The sequence below is a fragment of the Anthonomus grandis genome, chromosome 14 (genome assembly GCF_022605725.1).
Source record: "Anthonomus grandis grandis chromosome 14, icAntGran1.3, whole genome shotgun sequence".
NCBI lineage: Eukaryota > Metazoa > Arthropoda > Insecta > Coleoptera > Curculionidae > Anthonomus > Anthonomus grandis.
In genome coordinates, this window is record NC_065559.1 from 2003076 (window position 1) to 2028498 (window position 25423).

Consider the following 25423-nt stretch of genomic DNA (forward strand, 5'->3'; position numbering starts at 1 on the left):
TTACTCTTTTTGGTAAATATTTGAAATGATTGTCTAAGAACTTGACATTTTCTGACAATATGTATCGAATTTTTATAATATTACAACGTTGCCAACGCATCAATAATTTCTGATGAGTTTCATTTATTTAAGGGTTTTATTTTTAATATAACCATAAGACCATACTAATTTAATTTAATCAATAAGAATTAATGGTATCGAATACTTTAATTTATTTATTTAAAGTTAATTTTTACCAAATTAACTCTAAATAATCATAAGCTTTTCACTTTTTTGCCTTAATTCAATTCTATCATCTAATTGAAGGCCGCAATTTTTTCTTGTCTAATGATGACTCTGAATCATTAAATCACTGGTAAATTATACCGATTACCATAAAAAGCTAAATAAACCCACTTCTTATACAAAATTACCCTAAACTCATCATATCCGTTACCTTCACGAACGCCATAGGTGGTCCAGACTGATCTTTTAATAATTATGCAGCAACTCTGGGTCAATTTCCTTTAATTTAGCCACTGCATATAACAAAAATAAATACACAGATCAGCTTTAATTAATATAAGTTTCTCTCTCGCGACCCGTTTGAACCCCAATTAAGAAACGTTTAAACAGCTTCTATTTACTTTGAATTTATCCTAATAAAGTCCTAAAAATCGATATGAATCACAGCATATGTTGTTATGAATGCAAATGATATAAAAAATCGATATAATATGATGATAAAAAAATATATACCATTTGTTGCTGTGAATCAATACTTTCAAATATAAGAGATCAATCTTCAGTAGTTATTAGTAAGAAACCAAAGAGTTCTTGTTGAATAGAACTAGGAAATCAGAGAAGAATTTATTGTAAATCCTCCACCCTCAATTGCCAATGCACCTATAAGCTCTTTGACGAAAACTTGTTCCTTCTGGATTATAAAACAAAGCTGTAAATTGATGAAAATTTATTGCCGTCACTAAACGTTTAGTAAACATTCATACTGGATTTAAACAATCAATGAAATCACGTTGAAAACATCCAAAATATCTACTATTGCAATTTGGATCTACGAGTTTAGAGCCGCCAATTATATTGAACTGAATCAATCTTTTTGTTAACTGGCAGGATTATTTGGCTAATATGACATCAATGTATCTACTGGGATCTTCTATGGAATTTTACTTATAGGTTCCATTAAAAATATACCACATCAAGTTTCCATAAATGGCACAGAACACTAAAATATAGAGAAATTCGTGTTGCCTAATGAACAGACAGAAATTGTGTTGACAGCTTTATTGACGTTGCTAACAATGACTGGGGCAACCATCTTGTGTTGAAGATAATCATGAGGCTTGGCTTGTTTTCCACCCAAAGAGGAGTTAAAAAAGACAATCGTCAAATACGACAGTTAAAATATCATTAACGTCACTATTGTAATATTTGATGTACGTCAAAAATTAGTCAATCAGAATCAATCGGCCATCTCGGGTAGCAGACAATTCCGCTCCGCCACATTCAACCTTCATACTGGTGATAAATGGTTTTCCTCAACCTTTTAGAAGCTTGGTACAGATATTACTCATTTGTTATTTATTATTGAACCCTCCAATGAAAATTATATAAATTTCACTCGCCTTAGAGCTTAAATAAATAATTTTGACATATAAAAGTATTTATTAACTTCTTTAAGAACCATTTAAGAACCCACATAATGTAACGAGCTTGTAATGTAACAGCCACGAATATACCAGCTACTAGAAGGTGCGATCCTGAAGGTGCGAGCGGTGACACCTCTCGACATCTCTGAACACACGTAGAAAGTTGGAGAAGCAGTGGTCTACCTAATAAGGAACACTTGCAACTAGGCGGTTAGTTCAAGACAGAAATATTGGCGCGAATTTTGAAATGGAAATAAATAATAGGAAGTTAATAAATGTTTCTAGTAGTCTTAAGTCAATGCGTTTAGTGTGTACGTGTGTCATCAACGCATTACGTTTCATTGTTGCATTAAATCATGTCATTTCTATATATTAATACCCAGAAGCCAGAGTTTGGTAATCAAATGTTATATGAAACATTAGACTTTTTTAATCTATGTCTACGAATTATAAAATACCTGCATGCCAAGATATGGTGGCCATGTGTGGCCTCTCAATTGTCAACAGATAATTTACGTTCATTAGTGCATTTTAGTTGGTATAAAGCACGTGAAAATTTCCTACAAAAAAAATTAGAGTTTGTACTATTAACTGTTACTACTGAAAACTGTTAAGTTTGTAAATGACAAATATTCCAGCTGAATAACCAATCTGCTTTCTCCAGCCGAGACATAGCAATGATGTAATGGTAATGGACGGTTCTCTAACATTGTTACGAATAATGCTTCTGCTATGTTACAGTTTGCAACGGAAGTTTTTATTTTCCAGGCAATTGTGGCCCCAGAAAAATCAATCGAGAGTCAAGATACAAGAACATCAAATACATTTTTTTCTACTAAGTCCGGTTTTCAATTTCCATAAGAACAAATTTGAATATTACAAAGATATAGGCATCCAATCAGCTAGTCCTAAGATCTGATCTGATCGTCTTCCTAATAGAAAAACGTAAGCAAATAGATGCAAACTGACTTTTGCCGATCAAATGGGTAAATTGGTTTTAAGCAGTTTGCAGCTACCTCTCTGACTTAATTGCAGTCACCTCAGGTGTTCCTCGAAGTGGACTTTTGCTCTCTTAGCACTTTACGTTGTATGATTTAGCACTTTACGTTGTATGATTACTACTATTAACCATTTGTCACCTCGTTCAATAAAGAAATGTAACTCACTTAACTAATTTTCCCATTATACTAAAAAATTTTATGCACCGACCAACCGATTTGTTTCCCACATAATAACCGTGGTGGTGTTTACGTGAAGTGGTTCGTAAAATGTAAAACACATGGGATTTCCAATTTACAAGAATGCCATTCCGTACGGGGTCTTGACCCCCACATCGACCTCTTGTCTTGTTAAATAATAACTTCGTAAATGAATCTATCTATTATTAATAAGGTTTCATGTCGTGTCATGTGGTGTGTGTATAGCGTATAATGCGATTTATTGCAATATTGTATGGTGGGCGATAAATAAATTACCGTTCATGTAACAAAGTTATGTTTAAATGGATGTTATTAAAATAAGTTATACAGTGTCTCTATCTATTAGGTAAGCTTAAAGTGACCTTTTATATAACGTCCTCTCTATGCCAAACATTAAAACTGAGACGACACTGCAAGAAATCTGTAAATCCACCTTGTACGTGTTTTTTGGTAAATTTACCATCTCAACTGTGACTTAAAGGCTTTTTAAAGAAAATATGTATTTATAAGCACAAACAGACATAAACCACACCCCAATCTCACCAAAGCATTGTTTGCAGAAGGACATAAAGTGAACCAATAAAACAAATTTTTATTCCGAAACGTGACTTATATTCTCGACGAGGTATTTAATTTTTAATCATTACATAATGGTTACTGTTGTTCGAGCTTATATAAAACTTATTATTTCACATAAAAAAAAATTGTTGGAATATATTTAACACATTAATTTGTTTCAGGAAGACGACGACGATTACCAAGCGATTTTCGATAGTATTCAGGCTGAAGAACCCTCGATTTCGGTTACGGAACCATCCAGACTAGGTATGAAAAGTAATGTAGTAATTTTAAGATAGTTATAAGGAGATTTCTCAAGAACTATTCATTTTAGTAGAAAAATGCTTAAAAAAAAGCTCAATCTATAAATTCATTATCTTAGAATTTTCTCGTAGGACCAACAGGAGTCGAGATATTTGATAAAAATGACGTTTAGACACTGTGTCCTTAAGTAGAAATTTCTCGAGAACTGTTACATTTTAGAGAAAAATGCTTAAAATACTTTCGCTAGGAAAGAGTCCAATTTACAATTTACTTCTCTAATAATTTTCTCGTAGATCCAACAGGAATCGAGATATTTGGCAAGAATGATGTTGACAAAATTACTGTGCCCTTAAGTGGAGATTTCTCGAAAACTATTTATTTTACGAGAAAAATGCTTGGAATACTTTCGCTAGGAAAGAGTCCATTCTACAATTTTCTTCTTTAATCATTTACTCGTAGAACCAACGAGGGTCGCGATATTTGGCAAAAATGCGGTTGACAAAATTACTGTGCCCTTAAGTGGAGATTTCTCGAAAACTATTTATTTTACGAAAAAAATGCTTAGAATACTTTCGCTAGGAAAAAGTCCATTCTACAATTTGCTTCTATAAGAATTTTCTTGTAGGACCAACAGTAGTCCAGATATTTGTTAAAATGTGCCTAAATAATTACACCTCTTCACCCTACAAGAATATTCCTCAAAAAATCATTTTTCTGTAGAAGAATATACGAGTCTACTAATTTTTTCCAGAAAAAAAGCAGGAAATCTGAATACAACTCCTGCTAAAATAATGTGAACCTATTTAATTTCACTTTAAATAAATATAATAATAATTTTATATATTTTTAGTGTTAAATTATCAAGAGTCCAGTTTAACTGCAGAAAAGTGGGACAAACTGGGAACTGCCTCGAAGGTGCAAAAGGCCAGAAATGACTATTATAAAAGTAAGCAACAAAAATCGTTTTACTATCATGCAAAATGTCTGTAACCTAGCTTAAATACTGTATATATCTACTACTTCCTGTCAGTACTTATGTATTTGTTTCTTGATATATCCGCATGTTTTCACGATATCCTGAGGACATTCAATTACCGATTATACCTTTTCAACATTGCTCTTGAACTCTCAAGTGGATTTATGTTCCATATAAGTCACTCTTAAACTATTTTTTTTTTTTAATTTTAGTTGATCAAACGAAACAACTGCGTGATCACGTGAGACGAATAAACCAATCGGGAATGTGTAAAAAGCCGGTGCCGAAAGTTGTGCAGGTTTACACTGAACATCCGGATCCGTCTGTTCGGTATTTTCCTGAATGTACCCTTTTACATCGATGTGCCGAAGATACTGGATGTTGTCGGTCCGATAGTACTTGCCAGTACAAAACTAGAGAGGAGGTTACACTTTATTTCTATGTAAGTATTCATTCATCCAGCAAAGAATTTCAGGGATACTATTCTAGGAAAAAATTTATTATTGATGCTATTGATTTAAAAACAGCAATTATCCCAACAAGAATTTTATCAGTTCGTCACCTTATAAAACTAAAGGGAACATTAAAAATGTTTTTTAACCCATATGAATAAAATACAGTCAAAAATTTATGGTTTTCAAATTGGTTACCTGTTCCTTCATATGTTCACCATGCTTCCCTACATCATTATAACAATTTTAAATAAAATACATTTTCAATTATAATCAATAAACATCTTGGCGCCCAACAGTGTGGAATAACAAAAACTCCTTTAATAATCATATCTCATCAATTTTTAATTCGGCATTTGGATTTTTGATTATTTTAGGTTAAAGGGCATTTTTGTAGTTATTTACTCGCTCATCTATGGGAAATATTACAAAAAGTCAATTTTTTTATTTTGACCTTTCCTTTGGTGAACTTAAAATTGCGTTGGAATTATTATTATTTTATCACTAAATTAATTTACAATTTTATCTGTAGCTTTTTATGCTGTATAAAAATTGTTAATTTTTTAAAACTGAAAAAATATTATTATTATTATTATAAATGAAAAATTGGAGAAATTATTTAAATTTTAAACTTCAGGCATGCTCGAAGGGTCTTTAAATAAATTATAAAATGAATCCAGGTATTTTGTTTAATAATGCCTGGAAAAATTAAAGAATTTTAAATAATTGAAATTTTTTTTGAATTTTAAACTCTTAGGCATTTTTGCCTGGATGATCTTAAACAAAAATTAAATTATTAAATATACAATTAAACCAAAAAAGCTCCAGGTGCCTTTGAGAATTGACTTAAAAACTAGGAAAAAAATTAAATATTTAACAATGCCTGGATAACTTTTGTAAATTGACTAAAACATTTTTAAAATTCTTCCAGGCACTCCTATTTATTTTTTTAATAAATTGATCATTAAAATTATTCCAGGAGCTCCTGGACGAATGTCAAAAAATCGATTGAAATTATTATTAAATTGCTTATAAGTATTGCATGAATGCTTGGAGATATGGAAAGTTGACTGAGAAATTTCAGAAATGATTGAAGGAATTTCAAAAATTACCCAAAAAAATTGAAAATTCATATAAATTTTAAGATTCTGGAATATCTGGAAAGTTCACTTAAAGGTTCTTCCAGCGAGGGATTCTTATTTTAACAAATAAAATATTAATTACTCCAAGAAGATTTTATTTAAAATATGTACTAGAAATGCCATGAATGCTTAGACATATTTCGAAAATTAGCTGGAAAACTTGAGGAATGCCTGAAAAAATGTTAAAAATTAGTTGAAAAAAAAACAACTCTGGATTGTCTGGAATTGTGAAGAAAATATTGTTATTATTCTTATATAAAATTTTTAATAAATTTTCGGAAATTTTTGATTTTTATATTCAATTCCATGGGAAAACTTAAACTTCAAAAACATCAAATTTCTGAAATATGTAGGAACCGAACATAAAAAAAGTTTAAGAAAATCTTGGAATAAAATTGGGAATTACTTGACGCGTCTGGAATAAAGTGAAAAGTGGCTTAAAATTCCTGGAATAATATGAAATATTTCGCAAAATGCCTGTAATAAGGAAGAAATGTACTAAAAACCCAGACGACATCAAATACACCTTCAAATCCATGGAAAAACCAGAATTTCCTTCAAATTTTGAAATATGTAAAACACGACTTTTAAACTTTAAGAAAATCCTTGGGACAAACTTTAAATGCCTTTAAACTCTTGGAATAAAATTGGGAATTGCTTAAAGCGCCTGGAATAAAGTGGAAGTTGGCTTGAAGTTCCTGGAATAATGTGAAATATTCCTCCAAATGCCTGGAATAAAAAAGAAATTTTAAAAAGTACGAAAAGAAATTAATAATGCCTGGACAACGTTTGAAAAGTTACTTAAGATTTATTTTAAATTCCCGGAATAATTTCAATAATTTTTTTAAAAATAAAAATGATAAGAAATCTTAGTTATAAAATATACCAGGCATCCCTGGGTAAATTTTAAAAGTTAAAAGAAAAAATGTCTGAAAGAATTTAAAAAAAATTAGAAAAACTATTAACAGGACATAATTATTTTTTTTAAATATTGTAAAGTAGTATCCTTTAGTGCCTGGAATCTTTGACATCATTTAAATAAAAATTATTAATATGACTATTGAATTCTTGAAAATATACTGTTATATTAACGGTAAATAAATATTTTTATTATTATTACTTTTTATGAGCACATTTTAGGGCTTTTTGAACATAAGCTTACAAGGAATTGTATTTCATGTTCTACTAAAGTAAATTAATGAGAACTTTTCCACTTTATTATACCGAAATGACGCCCAAGTAAACACACTTTAAAGAAGAATAACCCTCATAAATTATTACAGGCGAGAGATGATGAAAAGAAAGAAAACTGGCAGTAATATAAGAATTTATAAACAGGAAACTATTCATAAATATTAATCTTGTGTATATATTACTTAACAGAATGCGGAAAGAGTTTTTTAAGTACAAAATTTAATTCATCACAGAGAATCAATAGAAGTTAATAATTAAATTACCAAGCCTTTAATAAATATAGTAACCGTATCCACTTAAGTTATGCATGTAAAACATTATTTGCACCTAAAATATGTGTATTTTAATAATCATTTTATTACACACCTTTATATGTATGAACACAAATAATTAGCATTTGAACAGAAAATATAAGACACATACCTCTAAAATTCCCAACAAACCAATAAAGCTCCTAAATAAATGCCACACCCGAAAAAATTTTGAATTAATTAAATTACAATAATAAAGTTTATTTCATCTCTAGGCGCCGTCAATTGAAAAATTAATTGAGTGAGTGAATGACAAGTAGTAATAGCGGTATCACCCGCACACCCGGCTTTTCCTATTGTTAAACGTTCAATGCTCAATTAGTTTTTAAAAAGGTTAAATTGAAAAATTATTAATATAGGGTTAAATGGGTGGCGTTTGAGTGGATATGATTGATTTTTATTGTTATTCTATTTATTCAGAGTGTTTTATGGATTTAGGAGGACTTTATCCAAGTAACTCGGTCAGGGTGTGCAAGTTTGCAAAAAAAAATTAAAAATCGGACTACACAAAAATATATTTTTTCGAATAAAACGTTTATAATATAAACTTGGACAAATAAAATTTTGAAAATTTGTACGCACATTCTCTGGATAATTTTATTAGACCTTGTTCGAAGGTGTTCCAAAATACAAACATGGTATTGCGAAAAAAATGTTCTTGTCAGACATTCCTATTGAATTCCGTGTCTAGGCACACTCATTATTGGAAAATTTTCCGTTTATCATATTATTTAATTAATAAGCGACTCACACATTTCTACGCATTAAAATATTCGTTACAACTGAATATTTAATATATATGAATTATTTTTTTAAATAAAACTACAAAAAAAAGGATAAAATTAAAGATAAAGAAATTAATTATGCATGTGATTACCATATTTATTAAAGCCTTTGTAACGTAAAGTTTTCCCTGATTTTGTTAAGAAATATATACACAAGCTTAGTATTTATGAATAGTTTCCTGTTTGTAAATTGTTTATTTTCATAGTTTTTTAACGTTTATTTACTCTATTTTGGTACAATAAAGTCGAACAATTCTTATTAATTCAATTTAATACATTTTTTTATAAATGTATGTTAAAAAAACCCTAAAATATATTTGCCGATAATTCAATGGGAATTAATATAAAAAAAGGAATAATTCCAGAATTCATTCTGGAAATACTTGTTAATTTTTCCAATTATTTGGCCTATTTTCTTAAAATTCTTCCAGGCATTATTAAGCATTTAAATTTTTTTATATACTGTATTTTTTAGTCAATTCTTGTCCACGCATTCCTGGTATATTTAATAATAAAAAATTTTTTTTTAAAGATCCTCTAAGAATATTTAATTTTTTTCTTAGTTTTTAAGTTAGATTCTTTTTGTCAATTTCGCAAGTAATTATGTATGATATTTTGTTTGATTTGACTTTTATGCAGTTTTTAAAATTTGTCCAGGCATTGCCAGGCATGTCATATTTAATGCTTTACATTTTGTTTAGAGAGATATTCCAGAAATGCCTAAATAAATTTACAATTTTATAATTTTTTTTTAATTAATAACTTTTTTGGTATACAAAATCAGCGTTTTTCAAAATAAAACCATTTTTTTTTTTAATTTTTAAACTGTCCATAACTCATAAACTTGACCGAATAAAATTTTGAAAATGTGTACGCATATTCTCTAGGTAATTTCACTAGACACCTATTTCAGCACTTTTTAAAATAATTGCAGCTTTTTTTTTTATTCTAAAAAAGTGTCCATAGCTCAAAAATTTGACTGAATTTTGATTGTACACACAATCTCTGGATAATTCAATTGGACACCTATTTCAGCGTTTTTCAAAATATGAACAGGATTTCTAGATAATTTTGTATACATATTTTCTGGGTAATTTTATTGGACACTTATTTTAGCGATTTTCGAAATATAAACAGGATTTGGAGACAAACATTTGTTTACAAGAAAAACCATTTTTTCCCAAATAAGGCTTCAAAACTCACAAATTTAATCGAATAAAATTTTGAAAATTTATACAGAGATTCCCTGGACAATTTCATTAGATACCTATTTCAGTGCTTTTGAAGATTTTGAGACAATTTTTTTTTCCAAAAAAGTATCTATGACTCAAGAACTTGACCAAATAAAATTTTGAAAATTTTTATATTTTTAAGACAATATTTTGTTTTTTTAATTATTTTCTCAACAAATCTTAAAAAGTGTTCATAGCTTAAAAATTTGATTAAACGCAATTTTATGCACACATTCTCTGGCTAATTTAATTTGACACCTATTTCAGCGTTTTTCACACACTATTGAATTCCGGTGTTTATACATACTAACTCATTATTGGAAAATATATTCCATTTATTAATAAAAACAACTCTGATCCCAATTAAACACTTATGTAGCAAGTTCCGGGTAAAATAACTCGAGTGTATTATTATTATTATTAATGGAAAAACGAACAGGCGTTAAATATGCAGAAAAAAGTCGTCAAGTCGTCAAGTTGTCGAGCTTAAGTTCACTCACTTTAAAACCGCTTAAAAAAAAACACAAAAACCTTTAACCGCCCGTCATTATTCCGTCGTGAGCAATAAAAAGACCGTCATTCCTTTAATTGTTGCTACATCCAGTCATCGACGGTAAATCACCGTAGGTATGCGAAAAAGCTATTTGGAACAGATTAGTGACGCACTCAGTATTATTAAATATTTTCTTCTCATTTTCTTTTATGCTTTCAAGCATTTAACCTAATCGTGAAAAAATAATTTTTCTTGTCTCACTGGTTTCATATCAACGAAGTCTCTATCTGATGTCTCAGTGTTTCCTGGCACAATTTACTGCATTTTCTTATGCAGCCGCCGTAAATATCCAATTTTATTACACTGCTCGTTTTATAACGAGAATATACGCAAATTCCCAAAATTCCTTTAACCAATTTATTACTTGGGACTTAGCATTACATCGAGCCTTTCCTTTGAAGTTTCCTTCTCATTTTACGGCTATAAAATGTTACGAGGTTCTTTAATTTTTACTTTAGGTGAAACCTCTTGGAGCCGGAGAGTACATGACCACCAATTTGACGTTTTTCAACCATACCGAGTGCCAATGCAGATCCAGGAAGTCCCTGGAGTCAACTACCACCACTGAACGAATAAAACGTGTTGCTGATCATTTGAACGAGGTGGATAATCTTGAAGTTAGTCTCAATAATTCACCGGAAATGTTAACCAAGTGAGTATCCATCTAATTAATTTTTATCTCGTAGGACAGTGTTATGCAATTTATAAGGTGGAACACCGTTAACTTTATTAAATGAAACCTATACATGGGGTACATTTTTGTAAGTTTTGTTGTGCGATGTAATTTCAAGGTTATGACAATCATTCATAAAAAAGTGCGTTTAAAAAAACACTCATTAATGTTCGGCATATTTTTTAATTGTCTCTTTTAAACCCATCGATCCTAATAAAATACTCGTGAGCATCTACAGTGAACTTATTTAAGTAAGTTTACTCCCCTCGCCTTTTTTTATGATTTTATTAAGGAACAATTGAGAAAAACTTACATTTTTTAGTAACTGATTTTTCTTTGACTCTAGTCAGGAAAACTAGCTAGGATTTAGAAGAGTCCTTTGTTTGATAATTTTGCTTCAACTCTTAACATTTTCCGGACTTTTGATTTTTAAGGAAATAATAACTTTCCTCCTGTTAATTTGAAAAAATGATTTTTATTAAATATTAATCATTTGCTAACTAATTCTTTTTAAAATTTTGCTTGTAATAGCGACATTTTTTGGAGACGAATGTTTTACCAAAAAAAGGAATAAAATGTTACAGTTACTGGCACAATTTAAATTAAAAATACTTAACGCCAACGCTTTTTTATTTTAACAATTTAAATCACTAAAAACCCTCGCTTTTTGGCTAATATCAGTATTTACTAGTGGTGGATTTGACCTACTTTCAATAAATTCTGTTCTATTCAAGTTTATGTTAAAATTTGAACTTTTTCAAGATTTAAGAAGGTCCAGGTAGACTGAATCCTTTTACTTGATGATTCCCAGACAAATATATAAATTTTTCATGCAATTTTGATGAAATTAAGCAACAAATTAATGCATCAGAAGGGTTTTTATTGAGATTTTTCTAATCTATGATTCTTTTGTACCCTTGGGATCCATTTGTCCATCTTTTTCTCTCTCTGTCACATGGTTGAATGCACGCAATTTCCTGAAAGAAATTAAAATATTCTTCCAGGCAGTTAAGGCGTCTCTTTTCTCTCTCTGTCACATGGTTATGTGCACTCAATTTCCTGGAAGAAATTAAAACATTTTTCCAGGCAGTTAAGTTGGAGTCTCTTTTCTCTCTCTGTCACATGGTTATGTACACTTAATTTCCTGAAAGAAATTAAAATATTTTTCCAGGCAGTTGAGTTGGAGTCTCTTTTCTTTCTCTGTCACATGGTTATGTGCACTCAACTGCTTGGAAGAAATTTAAAAAATCTTCTAGTCTTTTTTTTCTCTCTGTCACATGGTTATGTGCATTCAATTTCCTGGACGAAATTAAAATATTCTTTCAAGAATAAGCTCAAGTGCACTCAACTACTTGAAAGAAATTAAAATATTCTTCCAGGCAGTTGAGTTGGAGTCTCTTTTCTTTCTCTGTCACATGGTTATGTGCACTCAACTGCTTGGAAGAAATTTAAAAAATCTTCTAGTCTTTTTTTTCTCTCTGTCACATGGTTATGTGCATTCAATTTCCTGGACGAAATTAAAATATTCTTTCAAGAATAAGCTCAAGTGCACTCAACTACTTGAAAGAAATTAAAATATTCTTCCAGGCAGTTGAGTTGGAGTCTCTTTTCTTTCTCTGTCACATGGTTATGTGCACTCAACTGCTTGGAAGAAATTAAAATATTCTTCTAGTTTTTTTTCTCTCTCTGTCACATGGTTATGTGCACTCAATTTCCTGGAAGAAATTAAAATATTTTTCCAGGCAGTTGAGTTAGAGTCTCTTTTCTCTCTCTGTCACATGGTTATGCACACTCAATTTCCTGGAAAAAAATTAAAATATTATAAGCGGTTAAGGCGTCTCTTTTCTCTCTCTGTCGCATGGTTATGTACACTTAATTTCCTGGAAGAAATTTAAATATTCTTCCAGGCAGTTGAGTTGGAGTCTCTTTTCTCTCTCTGTCACATGGTTAAGTGCACTCAACTGCTTGGAAGAAATTTAAATATTCTTCTAGTCTTTTTTCTCTCTCTGTTACATAATTAAATGCACTCGAATTGGAATATCTCTCTCTCTCTATTACATGGTTGAATACGCTCAATTGTCTCGAAGAAATTAAAATATTCTTCCAGGCAGTTGATTTAGAATCTCTTGTCTCTCTCGGTTACATAGTTGAATGCACTCAACTGCTTCGAAGAAATTAAAATATTCTTGTAGCAAGGAGTCTTTTTTCTCTTTCTGTTACATTATTGAATGTACTTAACTGCCTGGAAGAAATTAAAATGTTCTTTACTTTTTAGTTTCTGATGGTATTGTTCGGATGTAATATTTTATATATTTGATCTGTAGATACTACGTCATTGAACTTCTTTCTTCTACTATTGTTGGACAATCTACAATCTTGACTATCCTAACGGAACTTAAGGACTATGTGAATGTCTATAAGATTCCTTAGAATCTGTTCTTATTGTATCAAATGTCTATGAGATATGACCATTTAAAACTGACTTCACGTCAGCAGATCCGTTTGCTTTTGCTACTTAAGCTAGAGCCATAAAATAAACTTAAGAAGATTTATATAAGAGTAAGTTGGATAGTGTTATGCAATACAGTGTTAACCCAAAAAAAATTAGTTGTGTGCACCTATAAACAAGTAAAAGGTGCATTTTTTCAATTTCCATTGTCGGCTTCTCGAATATTATCTGCCTTTTTGAAATAATTCCAGGCAGATGCAAATTTAGCGTATTATCCAGGCCTATGGTGCCTAGAAGACATAAAAATTTACATCAGTTGTTGGCATAGAAAGAAACTTACTGCAAAATTATTTTTAATTTCTGTAATAAATGTTAATTTCTTACTGTAACTTCTTTAAAGTGGTAATGTTGTGTAACAGCCGAGATTTATCCACTCCAGAGTACTGAATACAGACCTTCAGATTATTGTAGTTTCTATAAATGTTTTGCAAATAGCAATTATCAACATTTCACTACCAAATAGAGCCTATTTGATCATTCAGTGCCTACGTGACGACGTGAAGAAAAATGCAAATGATCACACCTTAAGACTGAGACAAAAGATTAATCTGGGTCTATAAGCATTTTCCAGAAAATCTTGTTTTAATTTGGTATCATCAGCAAATCGTGTTATTGTTACAATTATTTGGCACAGGTTTGGTTTGCTCATATGAATCACATTTGCTTGTAAGTTCATATGAGTATGAATGCTATTTGTATATATGGTGATGTAAAATTGAAAATACGACGTTTCGTCTTTTAGAGACTATCATAAACTTGCACCAGATTTTAATAGTCGTTATAAGGGTGAAAATTAATTTATAGTGTAAACCTGTTATGCCCGTCTCTCTCTTTCTCACGGAGGTCTTATGGAAACCCAAATGAAAAAGTGTCAGTTATTTTGATCTATGCTTTTAAATATAGTCACATAGTTTATTTCAGAATTTCAATAATTTTACCTAGTGCCAATATTACTGTAATAACTGAACTGTTGCAATTGAAAAAATGGTCAAGCTCTATCTTAAAGATATTAATCCAATTAAATGTTTCAGGTGTAAATGTCCCAAACACTTCATCCCAAAACTAAAGTCCGATTCGACTTGTTACTGTGACTGCGACATAATCAACAAAGCCTGTTTAATGATGAAGAAAGGGAAAGAGCATCTGAGTTATTCCGATAGAGTGTATGTAAATAAATAATTTTTAAAATAAAATATTTAATGTTGCCATTCTTGTTTTCCAGGTGTATATTAAATGGGGAGTGTCAAACAGTGGCGTGCCAGTACGGCTCTTATAACAATGAAGTCGGAAAATGTCCTACTTTCGAAGAATCTTGATGAGCAGACAAGAATATACATATAATTATTAAGTCTAAATTGGTATAATATTTGTAACATATTTCTGTTTGTGATTTAAGTGCTGTAGAATAGACTGTAGAAGGTTCTTTTTGTATTGTATTGTAACTTATTGAATTATGGTAAATTATTTATTTTTTTATCGAGTGCTTACGAGAAAATGTTAGATGCTTTTTTTTACTATATAGAGTATGCAATGCATTAACCTGCGTCAATTTGTCTATTAAGTATTATCTTTTTTTTTTATTCAATAAATTAATCGTGGTTTTACGACAAAATTAAGAGTGTGAATGTTTTTTTATTGGGTTTCCTCAATATATCCTTGGATAGATGTTAATTGACCCTAAAGACACAGTATATTTCATTAACATTCATTAAGTAGAATAAAAATATAAAATTAACGGCATTTGCGTAATGGGCAAGTCAGTTTTTGCCAAAAACTTCAATTTCTGCTAATTTCATGACGAAAACAATAGAACACAAGATGATAGATAATTTCATGCTCAACAAGATCTGTTTTAAGCATTTTTGGTGTAGAACCAATGGTTTTTGAAATATTTAAAAAATTACATAATGACTCACTTTTTCCAAAAAAACTAAATTTCTACTAGTTTTAAATGTAGAACAGAAAACAATACATCATAATCTGTTTCAGTTTTTAGTTCTGTTTAATTATCACTTCAACGGACCTTTCTTCAGATCTCTCTCTCTTTTCCTCTCACTTGAAGACCAGGTAATCATGCTTACTTACTATCACTATGGATGTGTGTGTAATAAGGGAGTGGTGAAAAATAATAGTAATTATCTTTGATTAAATTTTAATCAAAACAGGCTTCACAGTACATGGACGAAAACTACGATACATAATGCATCTACAATTACTTTTATTTATAGATTCGTCAGTTATGTATTGATTCAAATGGTCTCCATAATTGCATTATTAACGAGTAATTTATTATTACTTCCAGGCAGTTGTGTCCCTTTTCCATGCAGTAGAATTTATCATTACTTCTAAGCAGTTGATAACCCTTATTTGTTATTTTCCATTAAATAAAGTCATTTCCTAGTTCTGTCAAGGAATTGAGATCATTCTTTGACATTTTCAGACTGTTGAACTGACTTCAATTGCCTGGAAAAAATGAATCATGATTTGAACTAACTGACTGATTGAAAAAGCATATTTCTTTGTTCTTCATTAATTTAAACTAGTTAATCACTACTTCCAGGCAGTTGAACCCTTTGATTACAGACGGCAACGTCGCTTTTAATCATTGACATCGACTCAAGCAAAAATCCGGTAGGGCATGATTGATGTAACGCGACGTTGCCAACGTGTGGAGAATTTTAGGAAAGTTTAAATTATTTTTCCTTGGGTGTGAAAAAAAACTCAAATTATTAATAAATTGGCACTTTAATGGTCTCATAAATGTTCTACAGAAAATGCTGGTTTCATGCTACTTATATAAATAGAAAAAAAAATGGCAAGAAAATAAATAAATAAATAAAAATCCAAAAATCACAGATAAAACAATAAATAAATAACTTTAATAACCGCAAAGTCCATCATCAGGAACGTATTTTGAGAAGAGCCTAATGAACTGGTCAAGTGGACAAAACTCTTCGCATTCTGGAATTTTTAGCAGTTGAGGAAAATCCGTTTCGTAGTTTTGATAGAAAACCTAAAAAAAATAATTAATTTATTCATTGTCTAGTGAATATCAAAATAAACGTTGCAACAACGCGTGCAGATGATAGGCCTTTGATTGAATTAAACCTTTGAAATTTTAGGATCATTGACAACGTTGCATCAGGTTTTTATACAATTTCTTAGCCTTATGCTTAAATATGCGACGTTGCCCAAGTGACAAATGAAGGATATTATGTTCAGTGGAGTTTTGATAATAAAAATTATATTATTGAAAGAAATGTTATTTAGGCATGTTGGCAACGTTGCAATATACTCTCACAAAGTTTTAAACGTAGTATACTTGACATGCTCTTGCATCTATGAATGAACGAACGAATGCCAAAGTACGTCGATTATTCATGAATGAAGGTTTGACAGTGAATGGATATACGACGTTGCCAATAAGAGAGAACTTTCAAGAATGCAACGTTGCCAAACAACCTTAAATTTTTTTTAATGAAACGTAAAATTTATTCTTTGAACCAAATATGCGACGCTCAGAACTCAGATTTCAAAAATTCTTGAATTTTTTTTTTTGGAAATTAAAAAAAAATTACCGGGACCCAAAGCATCAAAATACCAACAAAAAACCCTTATGAATAATTTTTCTCAGTTTAATAGCAACGTCACAAAAAAATTGTGAAAGTTTCGCTCATTGACTCTTGATAAAAAAATGGTTTTTATTTTTTCCTAGAAAAAAAATATAGGTCTGCCAGAAAAATTGTCTTTACAAAAAATGTCGGCTCTAAAAAGGAGTGCATTTAAGAAAAAAAATTGAGTTTTTATATATAACCGTTTTCCAAAAAATCCAGAAAAACTGCTTTTCCTATTTTCCCACTTTTCTCAAAAACTATAAAAAAAATCGACGTTTTAATTGTTGCATTTGCTTCTATAAATAAATACCTAAAATAAAGCTAGAATACTCTTTTTTTCCAAATTGCTTAATAAAGGAGTTATGACGATTTAAAAAAAATATATTACCTTAATTCCAATTTCTCCATTAATCCTATGCACCTCCAAGATAACGTGCGCCCCATAATTAGGAATATGGGGCCAAAATACGTCCAATAAAATCAGCAACTGAGCGACGTTATTCTCGTGTGCAGAATAAAAGTGAATTTTCCTCTTACTGTTCCGATCGGAAATCTTCTTCGCAGTATCACTGAGGATTTTCTTCAATAAATAGCCGCTGGCCATTTTCCTTAAATCATCATTGGCCATCATGACCGAATATTCTCTTATGGCCAGATCGATTATTAGTCGTGGCCACACTTTTTGGGTCCAAGGAGGAAGGAAAAGTCCGTTTTCTTGTTCGGTAGATAGGCCGAAGTAGAGATTGTAGATCTCTTGGAAACTTGTTACGTTCAAACCGCTATTCCTGAAAATGAAAATGACGTTTGTTTAAAATTATAGGGCAAAATTGAATGGGAGCTTTAGGAATTTTTAGGCAAGTTGGCAACATTGCATCGAGTTCTTTTGCGATAAGGTTGAACTTGACGCGACGTTGCCGTCATGAATAAATGTTTACGACAAGTTGGTGTGCATTAGATGAAGTCAGTTTTTTTACAAAAATCTCAATTTCTACTAATTTTAAGAAAAAAAGTGTAGAATATAAGAAGATAGACAATTTTATGCTCAACATAATCTCTCCCAAGCATTTCTGTTGTAACACAAACAGTTTTCCCGATATTTGGAAAATTGCGTAATGATACTCGATTCAGTAATGGATGGCTTAGTTTTTTCGAAAAATCTCAATTTCTACTAATTTGATGAAAAAAAGTGGAGAACATAAAATGATAGAAAATTTTATGCTTAACAAGATCTATTCTAATCATTTTTGCGGTAATACCAATAATTTTCTAGATATTTGAAAAATTGTGTAATGATAAGCTGGAGTGCATTGGATGCCTCAGTTTTTCCCAAAAATCTCAATTTCTATTAACTTTATGAAAAAAAATGTAGAATACAAAATGATAGACAATTTTATGCGCAACAAGATCTCTCCTAAGCATTTTTGTTGTAGGACCAATAGTTTTCTATATATTTATCAGTAAACTATGCTGCTAGTAACCATCAATACAACGTTACCAAACAAGTTAATTTAATAAAACTTCAAACTAAAAGTTACAAGATTAAATGAAAAATAAGTGGAACTTTCCAGAAATTGTAGGGCCGTTGGCAACGTCGCATTTTGTATACGTCTCGGATATTCTTGAATAAAAATGTCAAAATTTCTAAATTCCAAAAAGAGACAAAAAAATTATTGAAAGGTCCGATAATTGGTAGGCACATTGGCAACATCGCATTAGGTACTTAAGCTTTAAAAAAATAGACGGAACTCGTTGCAACAAGTCGTACGTTAATTTTAATCTGGATTTAACTAGCACTGGCCTTCTTATACATGTAATGAGGGTTGTCTAGCGTCATCCTAATAAGAAGACCGGGACTATTGTTTAAAGAAAAAGCATCAAGATGGCGCTCACTTGTCTTGTCAGTGTTTGTCTAAGCCGGTTTTACTTGTCACTTGTCATGATTAAAACGCCACACTGTTGCCAACTAATTGTTGCTGGAATGACTGTCAAAGTAGCGAGCTAATAACCGATGTTGCCAACGTGACGCATCGAAGAAAATAATTAAAACTGCTTAATTATAGGAACGTTGGCAATTAATGACGTTTTTACCTAATAGTGATTTTTCTTTTTCTTTTTATTTAATTTATTGGGGATATATAGAAAATGATTTTAAACGACCGCGCTGTTGCCAATTTCGTCCCAGTTAACCCACACACTTTACCTGGAAATATAACTGAAAACCTTCCGGAACTTCTTGTACTCAATTTGCATCTCCCATGACCCCTTGACCTCCTCGTACATCCGCAAATACGTAGGACACTCCACGCCCATTAGTACCTTATCCCTATTCCTTGGAACGTAGTTATAAGGTACAGGTTGCCACATCAACGCTTTATTCCAGACCAGTTCGCCCTTGGGAGGAAACAGTCCTGCCAAAGCGAGCTCTAGGGAGGCCTTGGTCCTGTTGTAGTCTGTTGATACAGCCTCCACTTCTTCCGGTAGAAACAGGTCGTTAAGGAAGTACTTGTAGCGCCTGCGTAGTGACGTGCCGATGCTGAATTCGCGCAGTTTTCCGGCCTGAAATTGTTGAAAATCCGGTTAAATTTCCTGTGATTTTTCATTGAAATTGTTGGCATATTGGCAACGTTGCATTCAGTTTTTCGAGAAATTTTATCGTAGTCATATAGTCGGTAGGTGGCGCGCAAGTAAAAACGCCCAACTCGTCACGTCAAATATCCAAAAATTGCTTTTACATGTCATTATTTTTCTCAGAAGCTATACATCGAACAGGAACATAATGCAACTCAGAAGATACAGAAAACAATTTTTTAGAAATTATATTAATGACTCAGAAAGCTATCACCAATAGATTTTGAGTCAATAATGAAATTGCTAATGTTTCTTGAGTAACGAAAGTCAGATGTCCAAGAATTGCCCTTACAAGTCATTAAATTACTCAGAAATTATATATTGCACAGAAACAAAATGCATCTCAGAAGATACAGAAAATACCTTTTTACAAATTATATTCATGACTCAGAACGCTATTGCCAATTGATTTTGAGCCATTAATAAAATTGCTCAGGTACCGATTAATGGCATCCAAAGGAATGCTTTTACAAAAAAATTGAATATCTGAAAATCTATATGTTGCAGATCATGGGAATAAGTATCAGAATATTCAGAAAATAATTCTCTAAATATTGTAATATTGACTCAGAAAGCTTTCATCAATAGCCTCTGAGTCACCAATGAAATTGTCAATGTTTCTTGAGTAACGAAAGTCAGGTGTTCAATAAGTGCCTTTACAACTCATTAAATTACTCAGAAACTATACATTGTACAAAAATAAAATATACCTCAGAAGATAGAGAAAACAATTTTTTATAAATTATATTATTGTCTCAGAACGCTAATACCAATTTATTATGAGCAATTAATAAAATTGCTCAGGTAATGATTAATAGCATCCAAAGGAATGCTTCTACAAAAAATTTAATATCTCAGAATCTGTATGTCGCAGATTATGGATTTAAGTATCAGAATGTTCAGAAAATAATTGTCTAAATATTGTAATATTGACTCAGAAAGCTATCACCAATAGACTCTGAGTCACTAATGAAATTGTTAATGTTTCTTGAGTAACGAAAGTCAGATGTCCAAGAATTGCCTTTATAACTCATTAAATTACTCAGAAGCCATACATTGTACAAAAATAAAATATGCCTCAGAAGATACAGAAAATATTTTTTTACAAATTATATTAATGACTCAGAACGCTATTACCAATTTATTTTGAGCCATTAATAAAATTGCTGAGGTATTGATTAATGGCATCCAAAGGATTGCTTCTACAAAAAATTGAATATCTCAGAATTTATATGTCGCAGATCATGGATTTAAGTATCAGAATATTCAGAAAATAATTGTCTAAATATTTCAATATAGACTCAGAAAGCTATCACCAATAGACTCTGAGTCACTAATAAAATTGTTAATGTTTCTTGAGTAACGAAAGTCAGGTGTTCAATAAGTGCCTTTACAAGTTATTACATTTCTCAGAAAAACTATACATTGTACAAAATTAAAATATACCTCAGAACATAGAGAAAACAATTTTTTATAAATTATATTAATGTCTCAGAACGCTATTACCAATTTATTTTGAGCCATTAATAAAATTGCTGAGGTATTGATTAATGGCATCCAAAGGATTGCTTCTACAAAAAATTGAATATCTCAGAATCTATATGTCGCAGATCATGGATTTAAGCATCAGAATATTCAGAAAATAATTGTCTAAATATTTCAATATAGACTCAAAAAGCTATCACCAATAGACTCTGAGTCACTAATAAAATTGTTAATGTTTCTTGAGTAACGAAAGTCAGATGTCCAAGAATTGCCTTTACAACTCATTAAATTACTCAGAAACTATACATAATACAAAAATACAAAAATAAAGTATACCTCAGAAGATAGAGAAAACTATTTTTTATAAATTATATTAATGTCTCAGAACGCTATTACCAATTTTCATCAATAGCCTCTGAGTCACCAATGAAATTATCAGTGTTTCCTAAGTAACAAAAGTTTTTTGGTCTCTGGAATATTTCTTATTTTTATTAAAAAAAAAATACTAGAGCTTTTCGGAAATTGTTGACGAATTGGCAACGTTGCATTACGTTTTAACGCACCTGCTGCTCGAGTAGTCACGAATTTACATTTTCCGGTCAATGCTGGTCATAGAGCGACGTTGTCAGTGTGAACGCGAAATTTGTGTTTCTGGGGATTTTTTTTTTAAACTAAATTGAAGTTTATTTATCAGCAAATTTAAACTCAAATTACTTAAATATTTATTTTTTATTGAAATTATACGGCAAAAATTGCAACAATGCCTTACGTTCTTACTCAAATTTTATCGTGGAACTATGGCAGCGATGTTGCCAAGTTTAGCAGAAAAAGTGTTTGTCTGGAGAGTTTGAATTTCAGTGAAAAATTTCTGAACAGTGGCAACGTCGCATTTATTTTGTTGGCAACATGTAATACTCTCAATTGATGCGTACATGTCTGTCAAAGGCCTCATATGGTTGTACAGGAAATTGTTGACACATTAGCAACGTTGCATTACGTTTTGCTTGATATCTGTTCCATACTCATTAATCAATTTCTATCAAAGTGATGACAGTCAGCATTAAGCGACGTTGTCAATTTAAACAAGAAATATGAGATTCCAAGGATTTTTAAATTTTTATAAAAAAATGAAAAGTTATTAGGACTCGTTATAAAATTGTGTTCTTAGACACATTTAATTCCTATGAAACCTTGGCAGCAATGTTGCCAACTCGAGCAAAAAAAAAGCGTTTTTCTCGAGGGTTTGAATATAACGAATTTCCTCTTAACTAGCAATGAAAAATGCTCAAAATTTTTCAGAAATTGTTGGCACATTGGCAACGTCGCATCGGTGTTTCCCACATACAAATTATTTTTTTTTTTTAATGAAAATTAATTGAAATTTTTCAGAGTACGCAATAACACATTAGGTTTTCCCGTTCAAAAATGCATAGTTCTCGACGTTGCCAAGTTTGCCCAAAAAACCTTTTTTAGGGATTTTTCATAAATAAATGTAGACTTTAGTAAACATTGCCAAATAACAAATACATGGTTGCATTATATACTACTTACATTTGTTAATTGCCCTAGTCCGTAAGGGTAGTAAGTCTCATTTAGGTAGGGATCGTTAGGGTACAATTCTTGAAAACTGTTTGGAGTTCTGTTTCCATGCCTAAAGATCTGAAATATCAAAAGAATTTATTATTATCACTATCAATATCATTAGTTTATCGAGAATGAATTTTATGTAAAACATTTTTTAATTAAGAAATCTTATGAACTACATAAGCCTTTTTTAGTTCCACTTTGACCTTTGATAACTCAAAAACTACATGAGGCATCTTTATGAGGTTTTCACTCAAAATTAAAGTAATTCTTACTGAACAATTTCGTATATGAACATTTCCTAAAGCTCAAAGACGTCCTCTCAAAATTTGAAATTGATTTTTTAGTGTAGGAAACAACTTACCACATGACTGAGCATCAAAGTTCTGGATATTTCCACTGGATCGTTCTGATGTTGATGATTATGTTGATAAAACACATGATTCTCAACTGGATCATTAAAAATTAGATTGTTTTCAACAAACTCATCTGGCATAAATAAATCTTTAGGAAGAGAACCGACTGATGCAAACAGAGCGATAAAAGTAATAATTTTTTTAGCCATATTTGGATGTTTGTTATTTATTCAATTAATTAATAACTTCTGAACTACCGAACCTTTTTGATTGACCTTTTATACCAGAAAAGAGTGGTTTAGTTTAAATGATGCATATTATGTAGATAAATGACCAGGGAGGGGAATTCTGCCCATTTCGTGACAAATCTGAAAGTTTTGAAGAGTTTCAGGGATCCCTGAACGTCAGCAGGTCGATTTGGGTAAATCGGAAATAAATTTATAATTAGTGTAGTAAGTGTGATTCGCGATAAATCATTTCACATATGTGCGAAAGGAGTAAAAAAAAATTAAATATGGGAGTTTTAGCATGGATTTTTTTTTAGAATTTCATTTTTATAGGGTATAAATGCTTATATCTCTGAAACCATGAGAGTTAGAGATCTGAAAATTGATACATAGATTCATTTAATAAATTCATTGGACACCTATTTCGGCGTTTTTTGAAAAAATGGGTTTAAAATAAAAAAACTAACCTGGAAACCTGACAAGATTTTTTTTTAATTGAAATTTCTAAGGTAAAGTGCTCATATCTCTGAAACCACTAGAGTTAGAGATTTGAAAATTGATACACAGATTCTTCTAATAAATTCATTGGATACATATTTCAGCGTTTTTTGAAAAAAGGGTTTTAAAATAAAAAACTAACCTTGAAACGTGACAAGATTTTTTTTTAATTAAAATTTCTAAGGGTAAAGTGCTCATATCTCTGAAACCACTAGAGTTAGAGATTTGAAAATTAATACACAGATTCTTCTAATAAATTCATTGGATACCTATTACAGCGTTTTTTGAAAAAATGGTTTTAAAATAAAAAAACTAATCTTGAAACTTGACAAGTTTTTGTTTAATTGAAATTTCTAAGGTAAGGTGCTCATATCTCTGCAACCACCAGAGTTAGAGATTTGAAAATTGGTACACAGGTTCTTCTAATAAAATCATTAAGCCCGTATTTCAGCGTTTTAAAAAAAAAATTATTGAAATTACAGAAACTGCTTTTCTTTTAAATTAAAATTTCTAGGTTCAAAACGCTCACACCAAAAAGCACAAATCATCAATACTCCCTGATTAATGACAGCGTTATTACAATATATTAGATTTGAAAAAAAAAGTTGATCAGATGCAATTAAATTATGCATCATTAAAAACATCTTTTACAGATAATCGGTATTGAAGAAAATTTTTAAAACTGAATGAATTATACATTTTTCCATAGTGCTATTCGCCTGTAAAGAACTCCATTAGGTTAGTGTATTGAGGTAAATATTCAACATTGATTTTTTTCAACATCTTTTATAGATAATTAGCACTTGGAGACAAATCTTTCATCGAATTATTAACGTTTAATAGTTCGCTAAAACTCCTTGATCGAGTTAAAGGTCAACTGAGCCCTGCCTTTATTAAATCCCAATTAAATCTACGATTATTTATTAACTATAAGAGTGACCATGCATGTTATTAAGTGCGGTATTTTAATAATTTCTTTTCGGTAAATTATTTCGTCGCATTGGGATTTCCCTTTTTAGGTAAAAGATTTCCATGACTGATTGGGCAAACTTAGTATGTCATAAATATGAATTTAATTTTTTATTTTATTTTATTAAAAAAAAACTAATTATAATATTAAAACATTTAATTATTATTATTTATTTATTATTATTATGTTGACAATATAGCAGGCGGTGAGACCGATGAAGCTATTGTTTCTTCCGTATGTTTCAGGCTTGAGTAGGTAGACCTGCTCACATGCAGTAGTGGATCATTCTCTCCGAGTTTTGTCCCAGCTCAACATCAACGCGATTCTTGAAGATATTCGTGTTTGGGGCCGTCACCGTTTCCTGATTTAACGAGTCCCACAAGTGCACTGCACGATTTGTTACAAAGTTTTTTCTGGGAAGTTTTGCCGTTCTTTCTTTTTCAAGCTTCCTTGTATGTCCTCGGAGATTATGGTTTTGGCTATAGTGGAAAAGGTTCGCCAAATTGCACTGGTAATAACCACTGGTAATCTTGTAGGTTTCGATGAGATCGCCTCTATGTCTTC

General features: G+C 30.9%; 2 protein-coding genes across 2 annotated transcripts in view; one reads left to right on the plus strand and one right to left on the minus strand.

Moving 5' to 3' along the window:
* Positions 1-15118, plus strand: part of LOC126744693 (uncharacterized) — a 54721-nt gene extending 39603 nt beyond the window's left edge. The window contains exons 3-8 of the mRNA XM_050452207.1: positions 3589-3673; positions 4521-4616; positions 4859-5088; positions 10774-10967; positions 14529-14660; positions 14720-15118. Coding sequence (XP_050308164.1) covers positions 3589-3673; positions 4521-4616; positions 4859-5088; positions 10774-10967; positions 14529-14660; positions 14720-14813 — 831 coding nt within the window. The 3' untranslated portion in view covers positions 14814-15118. The remainder of the gene's footprint in view (positions 1-3588; positions 3674-4520; positions 4617-4858; positions 5089-10773; positions 10968-14528; positions 14661-14719) is intronic.
* Positions 15119-15941: 823 nt separating this feature from the next.
* Positions 15942-23665, minus strand: LOC126744695 (venom acid phosphatase Acph-1-like). The gene is made up of 5 exons (XM_050452213.1): positions 23173-23665; positions 22776-22883; positions 19312-19667; positions 17500-17896; positions 15942-16510 (listed from the first exon to the last, which is right to left on the minus strand). The coding sequence occupies exons 1-5, from the start codon at positions 23371-23373 to the stop codon at positions 16376-16378; spliced, it is 1197 nt and encodes a 398-aa protein (XP_050308170.1). The 5' UTR covers positions 23374-23665; the 3' UTR covers positions 15942-16375.
* Positions 23666-25423: the final 1758 nt, after the last annotated feature.